At 38.3% G+C, this 20,897-nt stretch overlaps 1 protein-coding gene across 1 annotated transcript in view; it reads right to left on the reverse strand.

Annotated features, from left to right (window-relative positions):
* The window catches only part of ZNF277 (zinc finger protein 277), a 44,032-nt gene that overhangs the window by 2,689 nt on the left and 20,446 nt on the right, over positions 1-20,897 (reverse strand). The window contains exons 3-10 of the mRNA XM_085043081.1: positions 20,749-20,837; positions 18,926-19,008; positions 12,810-12,901; positions 11,358-11,468; positions 9,384-9,516; positions 2,603-2,670; positions 1,325-1,421; positions 782-824 (exon numbers count right to left, since the gene is read on the reverse strand). Coding sequence (XP_084899207.1) covers positions 782-824; positions 1,325-1,421; positions 2,603-2,670; positions 9,384-9,516; positions 11,358-11,468; positions 12,810-12,901; positions 18,926-19,008; positions 20,749-20,837 — 716 coding nt within the window. The remainder of the gene's footprint in view (positions 1-781; positions 825-1,324; positions 1,422-2,602; positions 2,671-9,383; positions 9,517-11,357; positions 11,469-12,809; positions 12,902-18,925; positions 19,009-20,748; positions 20,838-20,897) is intronic.

Here is a 20,897-nt window from a genome sequence, read left to right on the forward strand (position 1 = left end):
GGGGTAAAGGAGGCTCAGGAGTGACTTTATCACTCTCTACAACTACCTGAAAGGAGACAGTGGTCAGGTAGGGGGTCAGTCTCTTCTCCCAAGTAACAAGTGATAGGGGGAGGGGTATGTTGTATATTACGTAAAATTTCTTCACTGAAAGGCTTGTCAATACTTGACACAGGCTGCTCAGGGAAGTAGCTGAGTCACCATCCCTGGAGGTATTTAAAAGACATGTGGATGTGGCACTTGGGGACATGGTTTAGTGGTGGACTTGGCAGTGCTGGGTTAATGGTTGGCCTCAATGATCTTAAAGGTCTTCCCCAACCTAAATCATTCTATTCTACAGCAGATAGCAAACATTGGCCAAACAAGCTTCTAACTTGCAACAAGTATTAACAGGCATAATAATAACAATAAGAACAACCCACCAAAAACAAACAAACAAACAAAACGAAAAAACCAAACCAACCAACCAACCAACCAACCAACAAACTTCCAAGTCTCGGCAGCCAGACCTGGAACTCATAGAGGAGGTATTTGTAGAAGCTACTCTGCAAAAGAATCCAATGGGTCTAAAGAAAATAGCACACATCCTTGCCAGTAACAACAGTTCCATAAAAAGAAAGTGGTTTTGGCTTGCTTTTTTAAGCTGGCAGAAACAGTTTCCATAATGGAAAAGTTAAAAGCCTGTACAAAAATAAAGCTGATAAAGTTGTTTTCCACTATTCTTATGATGTGGTTTTCACCACACTAGTGGCAAATGCTGACAATTACAGCACCTCTTACTCACCATGCTCTGACTTTATTTTAGGAAAGTGAAATCCATGTGATTTCTGGAGAAAAGAAAAGGGAAGGAAAAATATGTGATTCCCACCACTTTAGTATTCGAAGTTAAAAACAGTCAGCGTTTCCTAGGCTGACACGGACATATGCATATAGACACACAAACATTAATACATGAAACAAACCCCCAACATTTTGGTTCATCAGAAACTGCTGTATTCTGTAAAACCATAATACTGTTAAATAATTTATTAAAACTGAAACACAGCTAACCATTAAATATATTAAATCATCAAACCACTATGATATTAAAGATGCTATTTCTTTACTGTCTGTAGCAATCTGTAGACTCACAAGTAATAAGCCAGTCTTAATGTAAAGCTTGACTCCTCTGTGTATTTTAAAGAACAAGTGCTGGAGACGCATGCAGCACTTTAGTTCTGTGCTGAAGAGGGCATTCTAATGCAGCAGCTGATTTGACCTTAACAAAGATGCTACAAACCCAATTTTTAATTCCAAAGGGATGAAAAAACTGTTACTTAAGTCTTACCTGCATGTGAAGATACAGTTTTTCTGTGGTGTCTGCTTGTTGTTCACAGAACAGGCAAACTGCACACACAGGATGCTCTTCCCAGTCAGACCAGTCTCTTACAAATGAAAAGCAAAAAGATTAATTTAGTTGTGGAAAAGAGAAGAGACATTTTGTGAAAGGGCAATTGAGATTCTGCTTTCACAACACTAGAAATAAATCCAGAGAAACTGCATACTTTAAAGAGATGGAAAAGACACTGGGGATTTATAGCTGGATACATGATTACAATCTGGTGTACAGTCTAAAAAAATTACAAATTTAAGAATAACTGAGCAGTTAATGTTGGGTAATTCCTATGCAGACAGGAATATTAAATCCTACTTGAAACTGTCTGCACTAACAAACAATATTAACTACAATTTCTATCCAGTTTGGCAAGTTATCAAATATTGCTTTCAGTGTTTATTTTTCTAAGGTCTTTTAAAATTCTTTTATACCTTTTTAATCTTTGCATACACCAGACAAAGTCATAATCATCAGGCAGAGCTAACTCTAAGTGTTATTTACTTATTAAATATTAATTACTCACTTATGCTACATTTAGAAATGTAGACAGAGAATTCTTTACCAAAACATCTATTTTGGTACCCTAGTACTGCTGGGAGATAGAATTATTACAGCAACCAGGTAGAGTCAAGTAAAATTAACCTCAAGTTACAGACACAACCAAGAAGATCAGGGATCCTGATACCCATAAATTACTTCCTGCTTATTCAATTTTCTATAGCCAAGAAAACCACCTCTGCAGTGATCTGAGGACCTGAACCACAGAAGAATGCAGAGGAGGTGGATGTTGCCCTCAATCAGCGCTGCTGAGAAGCTCTTTTTGAAATCCTTCTTATCTCTAGTTAATATATTTTACCAATTTTTTTCCACACAATTTCTTCCTCATACTGACATTTTTGATGCTTACTTTTAATTTTTAAATTTAAGCAAAAGCCATTCAACTGTTTACTGGTACAAAAGCAAGAAATAATGCATTTTGTCTACATCATTACAAACCCAGAAGGTTCTTGTTGGAGCGCTATGTAAACAAAAAATAGGCTTGTGGTTGAAATATAAAGTTTACAGCTCTCAGTGCTGAGAAGTGTTCTTAATGAGGAAAAACTGGAGTTGATTGGATTTGCTTAAATAAATTTAAACTGTGTACTAACTATGCACAGCATTTTCCCTGCAACTACTTTAAAAAACAATGTTCCTGCAAGTCTGTGTAATGGGCACATAAGTAACTCTTACTCTTCTAGGTTATCTAGTAATTCCCGGTCGTCCTCTGACTGCACTTCCTCCCAGGACTTTCCAAATTCCTGAGGGGGAAAAAAGAAAAGAAAAGAAAAAAACATTTCCTGATTCACATCACACATCAACAATCAAGTGAATTAACATCTTAGAAGTCACAATCAACATCTCATTTTGTATCAGTTCAGTAGTGTTGTGAGTAAAAGGTAGTCATACAACAATACTTGAGTAAGAATTTTTAAAATAACAATTATTTTTGTCTTTTAACGGGGTATTCCCCACACTACAGCTGAGATGAAGATGATTGGCACAGAATTCTCAAGAAAAGCAGTGTTGCAACACTTCCAAGGTGTTCCTGAGGTGGGTATGTTATCACTGTCTCAAGTTTGCCTTCACACTCCCTCAATCCAATCTGCCTACCTTGCTTTTCATGCAGCATGTGCTGCTTGATGCAGCTGTCACACCTGAGGCTGCAGCTGGCACAGCTACCCCAGTCAGTGCCTGTACCTTGTTCCAGGCTGTGTCAGTGAAAACACGGGGTAACCTTAGCTACAGAGTGCTCCACAAAGGCAGTGCAGCCAGGGCACACACCTCTGAGCCAGACCTCACTTTGTCTTCCCTCCTCTTCTCAGACATGAACGTAAGCACATCTATTCATGGTGTTCCATTCTTCCCTTTACCTCTGTGTTGTTTATTTATACCTTAAAGACCTTCACCACGAAGTATATGACAATACATTTGTTCAGCATTCAGCACAATGGCAAGCACTCTCAGCATGACTGAGATATAAATAACAGGCAGTAAAAAGCTGAAGGGCTCTACTCAAATACCAGCAGTGATCTTTAGCTGGTGTTTTTCTTTCCTCAGATTCCTCATCTTTAAAAATAAACCCAAGCATGCTAACCAGTAATCAGAATAGTATTTCTGAACCCATACTTTTGATGACTGTGGAGTATTCACAAAGATCATAGATGACGATATTGTCCTCATTAAAAAAAGGCAGCTAATAAAAATATAATACTTTAAATTTATTCAAATATTCCTTCTAATAAATATATTTAATAACATCCTTAGTAATGAGTATGATTATTGCCTTTATGGTTGTTTAGAAAAAGAAGGAAAAGATATCCATCATTTAACAACTTAGTGAGAATTTTCAAAGTTGTTAGCGTCTATCAGGAAAATGATAAACAATTGTCTCTAGACAGCTCTAAACATAATGTCATCATGCATTACAGAATGAAAATTCTGTAATTAATTCAGTGATACTACACGGTAGTGTGTAAACTCTCTGAGTGAGAGGGGAGACTCATTAATGTCACCATTACTATGACATAGCACAAAGCCATTAACACCTCTCACCACATGTTCTCCCAGCTGTGCACTAGTTTCCTATGTCTGCTAATGTTAACACCTTAATGAGCAGATAGTGGCTCACAACCACTGCAAAATGAAGACAAATGCTCACCATTTTTCCCCTTTACCAGCTCAAAGTACATGAGCAGAAAAGAGTATGTTCAAAACAGCAGCCAATATTAAGCTTCACCTTTTAATTAAAAGGTGAAACGGAAGAATCATGCACAAGCTTTGTTATTGCTGCTGTTTCTTTATGGTGTTTCTGTAAAGAAGGCAGAGAGGGATCTTGTAAGAGGTCTCTGCTTCCCTCATCTATTTATATTCAGAGGAGTTAAAAAAAAGGAAAAAGCAAAAAGCAAACCAGGTTTTGTATCACTGGAAAATTGCATGGTGAATGGATAACTAGGAACATTGTGATGAAAGTGCCAAGAGACTGAATCTGAGCAATTGGGTGGAAAAGAGCTCTTTGAAACATTCTTTAAAATCTTTCAGGTTTTTAAATTTTTTCTTTTTTTTAACACTTTTTCACTTGATGGGCATCAGGGACCAAGGGTGCCTTTGTTAAGTATTCAACTTTCTTTGCTCTTTCATCCAAGATGCAAGAGCTCCCAGAAATCATCTCTAGAGATTCCCAAGAAATTCTTAACAAAACCAGAGAAAAAATGAGACTTGACATTGTTAATAGTTCAAACACTAGAAAATGCATAATTAAAAAAACCCTGAAGGCCTTACTACATATTCAAGAAAAAACAACTTTTTCTTTTAAATGCTTACTGTATACCTCACAGAGAGGATGATCCTATAGAAAGGTGAGGAGAGCATGCAAATGTGTGTGGTTTGATATTTTCTCTTCCAAAATGTAGTCTAAATGCACAGAGATGAAATGCCTCACTGGCAATTTACCTTCTCAACTTGAGTGCAGCTCTACAGGGAGAAAGTCTGTGTGCCTCAGTGAGGCAACACACCCCAGCTTGAAAAGAAGTGCTGATATGGGAGAAACTAGAAACAGCAGCTGGTATCTCAAGCAGTGTTCCCCAAAGACCAGTTACTGAATTACATGCAAATGGAGTTCCAGGACTGTGGAGCTCAGAAACTCCAAACATATGCTGCTTTCCCCTGCAAATTTTATCTCACCCTTCTTCTCACCTGTCTTGCTGTGACCATCTGAGTTGTTATCTGTTTTATATTGCTGCAGAACTCGAGATGGTCTCGAAAATGAGGAAGAGGAGATGGCCTTACCCCAACGTTGGTTGATCTGTGTTGGATGAATTTCAACATGAAGCATTCCCCCACTAGGGGGATTTTATTAAACCTTGAACTGTCACCAACTGATGAAGGGCTTCCTTTTACTAAATACCCACTATGTAAATCAAAACAGGCTAAATATAAGTAGTGACTCCCATAATAAAATATTCTTCCCCTGTTCCCCAACAAGTAGTAGTGATGATCTAGGGCTTGGCAGTAAGGAGAAAACATCCTTTTATCTTTGAGGAAAAAGAAAGGCTTTATGAAACAAGTTTTCTAGTAAGCAGTAGGTACCATTTTTCAGCTGCCTAGCTTAGTTGCAAGTGCATTAATTACAGTGATGCCACATACTGCAGATATATGCCATTAGTCAATTTGAAAATAGACATCTGAGCTTCCTACAAAAGACACTCTGCACCTAAAAGTGCTGCTGGTAACAATCAGATGACTGAAGAAGGGAAAGCCTTGTCAATCTGGGTTTGCCTCAGTTCCTCTGGGAATAAGAGTTTTAACACTGCCTGCTGTTCCTTTATGGCCTCCAGCAGGCACCACAGACTGCAAAGTTCTTCCCTCTCCACTTTTACCTGGCTCTTTATCCAAGGTGAGTCATGGGGCCAAAGGCCAAAGACTTCTGAGTCGGATTGATAAAATCTCCCACACTTACACAACAGAGACAAAAGACCTCCAAATCCACTGGGGAAGTTATCCACTGCCCTTCAAGTTATTTACTTAAATGTAAAACTCTCTCTGTAATTCAATGTAACTATTTAATAAGATTTTAATACTTGATTATGAAAGAAATCTATCACGCACATGACAAAAAAAAGCTTCCACTCCTACTTAGGCTGCCATTTAATTTATTTTTTATGCTAACCTGTGAGCAACAGAACATGTCATTGATATGGGGGTAGAGAAATGATATGGAGGTGGATCACGACAGAAGTCACAGGATATCAAAATATTTACATAGAACATGCACTTATATTACTCATTGCTATGCCAAATTGGAAAGTTAGGGTAGGAAATTGCCAATACACAGACAGAAAAGTAAGTTATGTTATGAAAACAGATTGTCACAACTGCATTACAAACACAAGTGAAGTCAAAAGCAGAATGGAGGGAAGGAAGAAGGCAGGCAAGTCTACTGCTCTAAATGGAATCAACGGGAGCTGCGCCATCAGCTTGAAAAGACAAGTAAGAACTGGCCAGAAGACCATGAGGCAGTTCAGCATTCTTGGGCCATCTGAACAAAAAGCCCTTAAAACTGCTCAGTACAAAAGCCACAAAATAAAGGAAATTGCCAGTTGCAGCTTAGTAAGACTTTTATGCAGTGCTTGGTGAAGATAACATGTAATGGAAAAATTATAAAAGAAGGATAATAATGTCTGTAAGATAGCTGTAGTAAGGACCATTTAAATAGCTTAAGATCCAGTTGCTGATGGAAAGTCTTTATGATGCACATCCTAGAGGTAAAGCAGACAATACTGTGACAATACTGATTTTTATCACTAGAGACCTACTTAGTTTTATAATCTCTTTCAGATGAAAAAACCCCCAAACTTGATCAAACTAGCATATAGAAAGATCAAAATTCAAACTTCTGTGAAAATATAAAAAACCCAGATAAATTGTATGCCTACAGCTTTAGGTTAAGGTGAATTCAGTAGCAAATTTTGAAACACTACACCTGTCATTTCAGATATGATGTGTAAACCATGTCTATGTCTTTGAATTTGTATAATTCCCCATGACATTTGGAGCAATGTGAAGCACAGACCTCTAAAACTCATTGGTAAAAATGAGTATATCTTGATAGTACACATTAAAAAAATTTCTGTTAAGTTATGAGGTGTTAGGGGAGAGAAGCAAAATCACTACATCAAGTCATTACACAAAGCAGACTTCGTGTAACATCTAGAATTTACTGAATATAGACTCAGCTTGAAAAAACTCATCCTATCACATTTAATATAATCTACTGTAGAGCATGCATGTGCATTACAGAATATTTCCTCCTTACAGTGTAAAGGCCAATTTACCGATCTCCTAGTGAACAAACTGATGTTCCTCCTTTTAGTCTTGTCTCTGTGCAAAAAAAAAAGGTTGTCAAAGGCTGTTTGGAAAGCAAACACTTTCCACTATGTAGGAACATTCCTAAAAATTTCCTGTGTGCATACACACATTTTATAGTGAACTATTTTATAAGTGTTTAAGGCAGAGTGTTTATTCTGTTTTCAATCTTTTCCTTTAAAAGATGAAATGTCAGCAGTTCCGATGTGGGTACAGTTTGAAAGGATCCGAAAGATCCTTTCAGACGAGAAAGACTGAGTAGAAACAGTTCCCTGAGTAGATTGTAGTGTAGACAACTAAAAATGCGTGGAAAGACAACATGGCTGTAGTAGAGCATGTAGAGCCAAAGAATTGTGATCATTCAAAGCATGTCCCAGAAGATGCATTGGCACAGATCTTGCAGATGCAGTCCCCTCTGCCCAATTTTAAGTACTTCAAGTTATTTACTATTTGAGTTATATATACTATTATCTGTAATTCCAAGGACCTGGAAGAATACATCTGTGAGTAACACTACTCTGGACCCGAGCTGGTCCAGGCTGGCATGTGAGGACACTCTGCAAAGCCCTGGCCAGAATCCCAGCTACAGGCAAAGGGGACCAAGGCCCCAGCTGTTAAACAGTTTGCATGTTCTATGGCCACGAAAGCAGCACTACTCAGCACTACCATGCCTGGATGTGGTTCAGGAAGCACACAGGCCACAGATTGTTCCCAGGTGACAGGCGCAGACAAGGCCACCAGTTTTGGAGCAACTGGAGAGAAGAGGTTAAGTATGTGAATATTAGCCTTGCTGTTATATTTGCTTTGGCATATTCTGCTTATTAACAAGACACAGCCATTGTGTCTGTATTGATGTTATGGTGTCCCTGCATGTCTTTCAAATTTCTCAAGTAGTACTTCATGGTTCTCAGAGATTCTGGGTAATCATCCTGCTCAATTTCCTGACCTGTGATGGAAAAGATTAAAATTGGAACAATTAATGCAAATTAGAGAACGAATGGTAATTTAAAAAGGATGCCAAATTCTGACAACATAATATTATGTACAGGACAAGCAGAGAAGAAAGAAACTATTAAAATTACTTAAAACCATTACATTAAATTAAAATCTGTTAACTTCGAAAGGAGAAATAAATGATCAGTTCTGTTGAGGATCTAAGAACATCTACCCTACAGAACTTCACAACTTTTTCCCCACTGTGCAGCAAATACAGGTCAGTTTTTAAAGCTGTGATATTTTAATATCTAGGAAAAAGAAAAAACCCAACAGGTCTCAGATCATTGATCTTTGGAAGAAAAATATAAAATATCACCAAGGGAACTCATTCTATCTTGGGTAAAAGGGACTTGGCAGAGCATTAAACATACAAATTTTTGTTCTCAGTCTTAAAGTAAAACGCAGGGAGAGAAATTAAAGGGACAGAGTAGGTAAAACAGCCAAGAATTCCTATTTATAACCTGGATATTAGCACATCTAGAAGGCACAAAGACTACTTCAGGTGAACTGTAGTTATTTCTGGGACAGAACACAGCAGCTTTTGAAGCAGCTCCTATACTCATAAGTTGAAGGCAGCAAGTGATCTGTTACATACACATGTACACACTCGCAAAGGCCTGAGATAAAAAAAATATTTAGCAACATACACCTACCTGGAGGCTAAAAACTAACTGTTTTTCTTTCATCTATGTGTCTTTCATTTTCCTACTCTTTGCATTTAATTTATACTCTGAAGAGCACTTCCAGCTTAAGGTTTGTAGAAAACAAGCTCAAAGCCAACAGTTTTAAGTTAGACCTCCATTTACATTATTGCTCTATCTCACTTTACCTTCTGGTTATTAAAGCAGAGACTGAGCACTAATGACATGATGATTAGTGTCTCTTCAAGCCACATTCTTGCATGTCTCAAAATCAAATCTCAACAGAAAATGTTTACTAGTGCTTAGTTTGAAAATTATCCAGGATATCATACCATAATTGATCATACTTCTTAAGAATCCTTCATTTGATTTTTGACCTGTATACTAACTGCTGATTTGGATTTATTCCCTTTTAACTAGATAATGTTTATATCTCTTTAGTCGATTTACTAATTATTCTTAGAACTACTTACCAAGTAGTTAATGATATAAAATTTGTCATATTCTTTGTTTTTGGCATTGATTCTGCGATGCTGCTTCTTTCTCATGTGATCTTTAAGAGTGTTTTTGTCTCTGAAGATTTTTTCACAGTATAAACACTGCAAGCTAACAGAAAAGGTAAATAGGTCAACATGTTAAAATGAAAATAGTACAAGATAATAACCTTAAATAAGCTGGAGTTATATATAGTAAGATTAATCCTAAGCATGTGAGAGCCAACTAAATGAAAAAGAAAGCTTATTTGGAAAAAAAAACCCAACAAGATAATCTTAGATCACAGTAGAGTTAATCAAACATAGAAATAACGACAGAAAAAGAAAAATACAGATAACAAAAAAGTTTACTGTTTGCCCCATATGCAAAGTGGGAGAAAAGTCTGATTACCCAAAACAGGCATGAAAAGGCTGCTGATTGGTCAGTGTCAGAAATCTTGAAATCAACATGAACTTACACTGACATCCAATCCATATGTAACTGTTTCTTTGTAATTCAGAGTGAAAAAACCCCAAACTCTGAACATACTACTTACCTTTTGAAACAATTTAAATTAGCTAAACAGAAAGTTTTTATAGTTCTATCTCAATGTGGGGGGGAGGGTGGTAAATGAAAATTTGCCAGGATGGTCAATAGGTTTTGAAATCCTGAGTAATAAAATTCAGTAAGTAAATTCATATATACACACACACATATATATCATTCACAGACAGACAGACATACACATATGTACATGCATATATGTACATAGACATGAGGTATTATATATAGGTGTATATACACATTACTTGAGAAGGTGAAAACATTCATTAACAAATGAGAATTTTACCAAAGTATGTCTTCCAGAGAAATTCAAACAAAACAGAACTATATGCACTGCCTTAGATCGGCATCCTAGATTCCCCTCAGCACATTTGTGTGGAGCAGCAATTCAGGATTCTCAGTGTTGTTTTGCCTTCCAAGACATTTAAGAAGCTTTGAGTTCTCCTAGTGCTTGCAGACTTCAAATCAATATTGCCTTGCTAGTGAATCGTAAGTCTGATGGCAGAATACATCTATGAATTTTATATCTGCTTTGCTCTACCTGCTAACAGCAAAATGTTTGCTCTACTTGAGAAAGGCATTCCCAGGAAGAGTACAGAAGACCTTCTGTCAGCATACATAATGTAGTCTTATTTGCCTGAAACAAGATTTTTCTCCTCTAGTAATTTATTTTCAGGTACTATTCTACTAGCATAGCTAATGAATCTATTCTTAGTGGTTGGGGGAGTGGCCTTTCACTACTCTGGACACAATTTCAATATGTGTATTACCTACAGAGAGGATCAGCTTTGAAAAAATTCCATATAACTGAAAGCCTCAGGTCCTACTGAGAAACACTAGAGCTGCAAATTATTAGTGAGCATGGTAATTCAGTGCATTAGGTAAAATACCTATGATGATAAAAGAAAAGGCAGTCTTTTTTTAATCTTAATTTCTGGGAAAAGTTAACATGTATCTATTCCCTTTTGCTCTGGGATGTACCCTGTAAACAGTACAAAAAGGACAAACCAAACATCCCACATTAATGATATACAGAGGCAAATGAAGACTGACACAAGAACTCTGTATTCAGTGATTAAAGAGATGTTTACGAAAAAGGTTGTTATGATGAGAAAGAACATTAATGCTAACAGTTATGAGAAAAAGGCATGTGCTATTACTGATGTCAGTGGAAACTGCGCAATGCATAACTGAAGCACTGCACTTGACTTCATACCATGAACTGTTATGAATTAGCTTTCAAGAAGTCAACAAAAAGGCTTCTAAGAGTACTCACAATAAACTTGCATGCTCTCTTTGTTTCTTAGCTAGCCACAGTTGTTGAATTCATTTTAACCTACTATTTCCAAGTTCAAAGAAATACGACCCAAGTTTATTGAAAACAAACAAAGAAACCAAACTCCACTTACTTGTCAAGCTTCCCCTGTAATACAGCCAAAAACTCATAGCAGTTTACAATGTTATCTGGCAGCCCAATGTTAAAAGCATGCTCTCTTGCCATATGATTGAGAAGGACAGATCTACAAAAGACATTCAAATAGAATGTTACACATTTTTGGATGCATATGAGAATTATTCAATTAGTAATTTAAAATACACCAATGGCTCTAAAGTTGCATAAAAGCTAGGAAAAAAGAATGCAATTTTATTGAAACAGGAAGTTTTTAATTTTCAGCTCTGCTGAATGTTCAGTAACATTTCAACTGCTCAATCCACATGCATGAAATATAATCCTTTAAATGAAAATTACAGTATAGTTTATTTTGACCCTCACTGTTAGCAAAGCTCATTCATTACCCTGTATAAGCAAATCACATTTCAAACAACCCTCTTGAGAAACATTCTAAAAAGCCATTTGTCAGTCTTCTCTGTGCTGGTTAGCAGAGCAGAAAGTCTTGGATGCTATTGCTTTTACATCAATATTGCTTCACACAGCAAAAGCAACATGAATGGCACTCAAACGTGTAAACAAATAAACATAATGGATGTTCACATAAGATATTCTTCTAGCAGAGATACACTGGTTAATTCCTTAGGTGCCTAACCTCTCTATATGCTTCAGCTTCTGCTTTTGGGGACTTAAGAAAGATCCAAATGTTGACACTTGCTCTTACCACAGTCCAGGCATGACTTTCAAACATGCATTCTGCCTGTCAGACCCAAGGGGAAGCAGAGGATGAAGTTCCTGGGGGCTGAATGATGTGAACTTTACTGCACCAGGCAGTAAAGAGGGACACTCATAGAATATTGGGATGACCTGCAGGAAGATGACCCGAGGTTCTTCTATCCTTGCAGATTACCAGAACTACCCATGCAAACAGACTTAGCCTCTCCAACTGAAACTGATGTACTCTGTACAAACAAAGTTTCTTTGGAGCACGGACTTCAGTGCAATTCTTGCTTGCTCTTGACTGATGCTGTAAAGCACTCCGTTCTCACTCTAATTTTCCTCTCCTCTTTTTCATTTGATATTCAAATTCATACTAGTCAGGTGAGTTTTAAATAGAAAAATGTACAACTGGGTAAAAATATTTTTTAACCAACATATTGGCTTAAACAGCTCTCCTTGTCACTAAAACAGCTGCTAAAAAAAGTCTCTCTTTAAAATGGTTCATTCCCAACCCCAGCCTACAGTTCAGTAGAAATAATTGCACTGGAATAAATAAAAAGGCTTGAGAAGTAGGACAGGCTCTATTTAAAATGGCCCTTCAGTTGAAAGAAAAACTATACTTTGAAGTTAATTCTATCGTCTGAGTCCTACCGTTATGCATTGACTGGTTCAATGACATTAAAAACATAAACAAAGATGCTGAGTAGATTTAAAAAAACCAAACCAAAAGCAAACAGAGCAATAAACAAACCTGTTTCCTGTGAATTCTTGATCACAGAACATGCACATACTATGGAAATTCGTGTCGTATCTCTCTTGTTGTTGCTGTTCTAGAATTTCTCTCTATAAAAAGGAACAGGTATAGTTATTCAAACAAAACCATAATAATAAAATCAATCCATCACATAAGCTTATTATACATATCTATCCTTACTGGTAACAATGAACATATAAAATTCAAATGTGCTGCTGACACAAACCAGATGTTAGATTGTTTTGAGTGTGGGTTCTCACAAAAATTCCAAGTTTTTCCAAAGGCAGTATGTGCCCCAGTTCTAGTAAAATTCTCTTAACTTTATATACTTTTATGGTGCATGTAAATAAATACAATCCACAGTGAGATTTAAATCTCACTATTTAAATAATCAACTATTTAAATAATTCTGCATAAAACGTATCAGTTTATTGTTTCTACCTATGATTCAGATTTACCTCTGATATCAATGAGCAGGTTTATGGGGAACCACCTAAAGCCCAGTGGAATGATAAATGCCACCCTACACAACCAATTACAGGCAACCTACAGGGCTTGTTCCTCATATGGGACACAGCCCTGGCAGTTTCTGTAAGAAGCCGTGGCCCATACCAAGCCCAGGGAGAAGGTCATCACCTCCACCTTGATTCTGTTTAAAGCAGGACAACAGACTAGGTCAGACACTTTACAACACTTGGTGCACTTTTCCTAACAACAAAATCAAGCAGCAGTTGATTTTTCTCTTTTGCTGTAACAGCAGCAGTGTAGTTATACTGTGGAGTTACTATGCACTTCAGATGGAAAGGCCATAATCATGTGGGACATGGGAGAATCAATGTCTGGATTAAAACTTAGCCTATTTTCAGTCTAGCAACATACTACTCTGTACTTGTATTTTAAGTACTGATAACTGGGAAAGGATTTAATTTCTATGCAACATAGAGGTGCTACTGATTGCTTTCTGACATTTGGGATCCTGACTGAATTTCTTAGGGGATTTTCTCCATCTCTTTATCTCCTTAGAGCCTGCAGTGAAACAGTGTTTTTCACCTGCCTCTTTAGTAACTCTTATGTGGATTAAGGCCCAGATTTGTCCATAGTATACACCTGAATTACACTCCTGCTACGCCTGTTGGATAAACTCCAGAGAAGACAGAAAAGAAAGGAAAAGAACCCCCTGAACCCCAAAAGAAATGAGAGAAAGTCTTGAGCTATTGTCATGAAAGGCCCCAGAATGTCCTGCAGCACAGATGGGCTGGTGTGGATCTACCACACCACATCCTGCTGCCCACTGAGAGATGGCAGGAGGCTGACACTGGGCAAATAAAAGTACTGTCTGCCTCTCTTCCACAAAAGTACCCAGTGAGGGGCAGTGGGGTGATAAGATGTCTGTCAAGAGTGCAGGAGAGTGCTGCACCTGAGGTGCCCTTGGCATGGGGTCTGTGGATGGCAGGGGACATGGGCACACTGTGCCACAGCCCCTTGCAGGGCCCGTATTCAATAACACCACCCAGAAACTGCAGCTGCTGCACATCAGCTAAGTCTGTTACCCTAAAAATACAGATGCTGGGGCTTTTCTGTTTGATTTCATACTACAAGGCGTACATTTTATGTTGGAGTCATGCTCAGCAGCACCTACTCACATTTTAGGCCGTATCTACTCATGTCTTGCTGCTTTACTCAAAACGTCAGCTCACACAAATGTAAACTGCTATTTTTCAGGGCTGACTCTGGAAATCCAGAGACGAATGGAGCACACCTTGTCAGAGCCCTTCAGCAGAGATACAATTTAGTAAGACTGTTCCAGGTGGGCAGCAAACATCCCAGACCATGTCAGTAGAAACTGGGGCTTTCTCTGATACATGGAGCTGCTTCCTCTCTCCACTCAGCGGCATGTTTGACCCTGTTTGGCTAATCGTGGATTTGAAACCATTATAAACATAGTTTATATTCTTTGTAAAACACACTGCCCAACATAGGTGAAGAAGGGTCTACAGAATTTCAGAAATAGGTATTGACATGCTGACATTACTAGCTACGCTGCAAGCACTGCTGATGTTGCATTACGCTAAACTGGGCTAACATCTCCATCCCTTCCAGTGTATAGTTTCAAACTCCTGAACCTTGTCTCAGCTTAAGATCGTGACAAATGGGATCATATGAACAGCTCCTCCTGGGAAGCTGGTACAGCTTGCAGTCTCAGTTAAGACTCTTCTTCAGGGTCTTTACTCACTGGGAGAAAGAGAAGCCTCTTCACCTAAAACTACCAGTCAGATGACAGGTGAATAGTGGTACACATGACAGGAAGATAAGGTCAGTGCTGTCATAGGAAGTATGTATTTTCAAAAAAACAGGTTTGGGGATTTTAGTTTTTTTACTTAAGAAACACCCTAGTGGCTTATATTGACACTGCCTTCCATGTATCTCTAGCTTTGCTGCCAGGACTTTCTTCCCTGGCTCTGCTTCACAACTTCAAATTCTTTGTCAAGACTGTGTTTTTCCAAAAGACCATATCTGTTTTGTATTTCACAGGCTTGCCAGCCATTTCAGCAAGTTGTGCTCTCTAACCTACTTCAGGCTCATTCCTTGGCCTCTCTCAATACATCACAGTCACCATTATGTCTCTGCATGACATCCACCTTGGCTAGCTCCCTGCTGCAATACAGCCTGAAATATTCCTACACTGGAGTTTCAAAACTGCAAAATGAAATGCTTCAAGCAGCACATTTTAAAGATAGCATTTGTCCTTGTTTGGGCTTGCTGTTGGAGACAGCACTTAGGATTCAAAGGCTGCAGAAAAATCACCAAAAGTTGTAGAGTTCTGGTCTTTATTCTACGCAAATCACATAAGCCCATTTGCCAGCTCACTCTTAATTGCTGGACTTGTCTGGAGGTAAAATGCTTTACAAAGCAAAATAACTATTTAACTTGCAAGTGAACGCTCAGATTGCAGCAAAAGGAAATGAAAAAATAAACAGACTTTATTGCCGTAACTAAAGCAGTGACTCCATTACCCCAACTACAGCTGCAGCTTGATTTCACAAAATCCTTCTGTAAAAATTGAGGATACAATTCTGATACTGAAAACAGTGATAATTGAAAACTATTCCATACCCTAATAAAAATGCATATCTCTTTCTTTTACAATTTAATTACTCTGTAAATAAAACTAGCACTTGCTTTGGGCTATATTCTCCACCCATTCCTGAGTTTGAGGAAATGTCTACTTGCAGAGGAAATGAGATGGCTCACCTGCCAACAGACTCCACCGTGCCCTTGGCACTGCAGTGGAGAAGAGGCCTAGCTGGTATAGAACTGCATAGTACAAAACACCACAAAATCAGAAACAAATGCCCTTTAAAAATGAAAAAGTACAGTCCAATTTGTAGCAGCCAGGATGTATTACTGTAATAAGGTGGTTCCATGGAAACAGCTGCATGCTCAATCATAACCCTCTTTCCTTTCCTCAAAGCCACAAACATGATATATGCTTGGGAAACAAACATCGCTATGACACTGCATGCCCACATACAATAGTCAAGATGTCTTTCATAAACCCAAAGGGATTGCAGGAAATTGGAAAAGATACAGAGAATTGCAGCAATGATGCCCAGTGAAGAACTACCAAACAGCATCCTCAACCTCAAATCACCCAATCTCTGAGGTTTCAAAGGATCTCTTGAGAGCAACAAGTCCAACCCCTGTGCCCAAGCAAGGTCATGTCTACTTGGTTACCCAGGAGTGTGTTTCACCCCAGGAGTGAGTTTTGTTTTGACTGTCTCCACAGATGAAGAGTTTACAACCTCTCTTGGCAACTTGTTCTAGTGTTTGACCATGCTCACAGTGAAAAAAAAAAAGTGTTTTCTTGTTTTCAGGGGGAATTTTCTGATTTTAAATCATGTCCATTACCTCTTGTCCTGTTGGTGGACACAACTGAGAAGAACGTGACTCCTTTTTCATTTCCATCAAGCATTTATATACATCACTAAGCTCCCCTGTGAGCCTTGTCTTCCAGACATGACAGTCTAAACTGTCTCAGCCTCTCCTTGTATGTAGGATGTCACAGTCCCTTAAGCATCTTTGTGACCCTGCACCAGAGTTGCTCAAATGAGTCTGTATCTTTCTTGTACAGGGGAGCCCTGCAATGGACCCAGCACTCCAGCTGTGGTCTCAGCAGTGCTGAGTAGAGGGGAAGGATCATCTCCCTTGACCAGACTGCAACGCTCTTCCTAATACAGCCCAGGATGTTGCTGTCCTTCTTTGCCATGAGTGTGCACTCCAGCACAGGACTAATGAAAGACATAATGTAAGGCAGAGAAATCAGGAGACAAATCATGAATGGTTTGGATAATACCAAGGACAAATTCTTCACTACCTCTTCAATACAAAAACCAGCCCTGTGTGACACAGCAGGTTCAAAAGGACCAAGTAGATGGTTCTCTCCCAGTGTGTGGTTAAGCTGTGCAACTCCCTCCTGCAGGTAGTGGGGATCCTGGAAGTTTTTGTGAGTTCAGAGTTGGAGGTTCATGTTGCTGAATTTGGAAATTTTTGAGATGCCGATTGCAGGAGCCTAAGTGAGTATTTTGGGAAAGAATCACCATTAGATCAGAAGACAGCACATACCAGAGACACTTAGCTGCTGTCAAGGGTAAGGGTTTTTCTGATCTAGACAAACCTTTTTTACTGATCCTGGATGGCTTTGGAAAAGAAGCATCTAGGTATGAGTGCATCGGCTGTTTTTTTATGAGTCTGTGCCAATCCAGCAGACCTACATATGAATGCAGGTTTCAGCTCAGGCAACTCCAACTCCATAGGAAATCCCCAGTGGAAGAACCACCCCATTTCTCCTTTGCAGGAGCTGGGATCCTAGGGAAAGCTGTGTAAAACTTGTACATATTCTTCCAGCTCTGGGGTTTCACTAGTCATGCACTTCAAGCTGAAGAATATTACTGTAGCCAGCAAACTGAAACAGCACTCACAGAGTGGCTGAACCAGCTGGATTTTGCCTGCCAATCCCAATTTCCCTGGGACTATAATTTGAAGGTACTCCTTCATTCTGAATGCTTAAGGTGTCTTTATATTTATGCTGCGTATGTACAAACTTGCAATATGAACATACCAGAAGAAACAGCATAACAAAGGGTTAAAAGGTCCACATTGACAATTCTCAGGACACAGCTGCCAGCACTAAACTGAGGAATGTATTAAAGTAAAGAGCACAAGGCCTGCCCTCTAACATCTCACAGTACAGATGACTTGCCAGCAGAATACCCTGCATCCTAACATGAGGAGACTGTCAACAAGGCTGCTATGTATCACATAATGTTTATTTTTAAATTAGCCCAACAGCAAAACCAGACCCCAGATGTATATTTCAAACAAGAAAACAGAAAAAAACCTACTGGTCAACAACCTGGACTAAGACTCCTGGAAGCTGGTCAGCACAAGTTTAACTCGAAGGACCATCCATTCAGAACTGACAATGCCTAAAAGGTCTGTCTAAAGTACTAGGTTGCAATCACCAGGCAGGAAGAACCAGAGTGGTTCATGTGGACTTAAGAGATAGCATTTCTTGTCCTTTGCATCTCACAGAATCAGTACTGGCCAGACTTCCTCCACTCACATGCCATGGTGCTTGTGAGTACCAGACTGAGAATTAATGAAATCTGGAAAAGAGAGTACAAATGCACAAAAACAACTTGCTCAAAGATTTGGTAGAAAAGCATCACTTTCCCTGCTCATGGCATTGCAATTAGTCTTGTTTTGCCAATTTCCCTAGATGTAGATTATTACATGAAAGATAGTGTATCAATGCATTGCAGATCCTTGCAAGAAGAAAAATGTTCAGCACACTCAGCCTTTTTCAGTGTTCTGGGCGTACTTTCTGCTTGTGTGGAACATTGACATACAACCTTTGAATTCATTCCAAGGAAAAATCTATAACCAGGGAATTTGTGTATGTTTGTGCTGCAGCTAGAGAAATGAGCTTTAAAAAAATTTAGAATTTTGCTATCTGGCAAAAAAAGATTTCATTTTAAAATGCCCACTACATTAGTATATATTACTCTATTGGAGTCTTTACCTTAAAAAATGAAACAGCAGCAATTTCTTACCAGTCTCTTTTGCTGAAGCTGTTCCCTAAGTAATCTGTCTTCTGGTAAAACATCACATAAAAGAAAATAATTGTCCTGTTCCTCTGTTAAGAGATTAGAAAGTGTGAGTAAGGAATGGGAAGTTGCAGCTGCCTTGAATATTTCTGGTACATAATTTGCTAAGTCTTTGGAATATGTTAAGAATGTAAGAATATGATTTTTAATCTATAAAAGTATGTTACTTTAATTTCATTATTTAATAAAACATATTTAAATATTTGTCCATATTTATGTTGGACTATAAAGGCAAAATTCTTGTGTTGCTTTTCTCCACTTCCAGCCTTATTCATTTTTATGATGGCTCTTCTGGACGCATAAAACAATTACCATTTATATTGGGTACAGATTAAGATCAACATGAAAGAAACATGAAATCACCTTTAATTTTATAATTTATTTCACTAAGTAATTATCAGTTTTCAGTAGCTATCATAATTTGGTTTATCCTCACCCTGCTCTGAACTATCACATTACCTTTTACCATCAGGTATTTTTCCTCTTGAGGATATACACAACAGCTGCTTAGTACCATACATTGAGGTTTGCCTAATTTACATTTCTGCTTATCTGTTTTATATTTTATCTTTCGTAACCTTTTTACTACTTATGGTCACATATAATTAAAGAGGACAACAAATTTTATTCAAAGGAATTAAAATTACTAAGCATGTATGAAAATCCAAAAGATAATGGGTGAAGATAATAACAATTTTCTGGAGTGAAGGGAGAGAGAAAGACAGAGTGTGGGAGGAGAGAGACAGAGCAGAGAGAAAATGCTCTTGATTGATTTTTTAAATTCTGATATTCAGGTGCTTGATTTGCAATTTTCAAACTGGTGTTAAAATTCAATTAGCAAAAATGTACATATATAAGACAAAAAGAATTATGATTTTTGGAGTGATTTTCCTGTTTTCCAGGGCTACTTTTTCTAAAAATTATTTGGAATAATAAAAAAAATTACTTTAATCTGCTTTGTACTCAGTTTTCACCTTCTAACCATCTCTGACACCAGTTACATGCACTGTTTCCTCTCTTTTAAGGTCTCCATTGAGAATTAAAGATGCAGAAAAGACCTGAAGTTCTTATCTAACATTAGGTCAACTGTATTTTTCTATTAGAAAACGAAAGCCAAAGTAAGTCACCAGCTATTTCCGAGAAAAACACTTCCTTCACACAGTCAACACTGTCCTTAAGATGGAATGTGGCACCACACCAATGCAGCAAAACCAGTGAACTATGGTTTCAGACTGTGTTGGAGCCCAGAGAATTGCAGAATTGTACAGTTTCTGTGAGAATAATGTCTCCTGACACCGCTGGGGCAGTGAGCACTGTGGCAGGGGAAAGGAAGAGGCATTGTGGCCCTGATGTCCAAGAAGAATTAGCAGCATCAGTGCAGGTGGTGGGCAGGGTAAAGTGAGAAAAGGCAGCTCACTGGGAATGTTTCTCATCATTTTGGAAGGACTGTCACTAATTATTTATGCAGTGGGTACCAACATCCCCCCAGCCACGATGTGAGCAGCTCTGCTTTCAGGCCCTGATTTGTAATGGGCCCCAGCTCACAGTGCATTTAAAGATGTATTGAGCTCATCCTCACTCAGCACAGTGCTGAAACACATATTGTAATCCTTGGAAAAGGTAAGTTTAAATATGTGCTTAAGAGTTAAACATTACTTCTGTGGTTTTCTGACCTAGTGTCAGACACACTTGGCTGATCAAAGCAGCAGTACATGCCAGAAATTACCACATGATCTGCCTATCAGAGAGTGAGCGAGCAGCATACTTACCTAATGGAGCTTTTGAATTTGTTCTTATCACACTACAAAAGTCTGTGATAGGCTGTTCTGCAAACCTCCTCTTCCAATGCAAGATGTAGCTTTAAAAATAAGGGGGAGACTATCAGTGAAAAAGGAAACACCAAAAAACTGTTAATAAA

This window comes from Lichenostomus cassidix, chromosome 1Aa, assembly GCF_008360975.1.
Source record: "Lichenostomus cassidix isolate B80296 chromosome 1Aa, HeHo_3.0, whole genome shotgun sequence".
NCBI lineage: Eukaryota > Metazoa > Chordata > Aves > Passeriformes > Meliphagidae > Lichenostomus > Lichenostomus cassidix.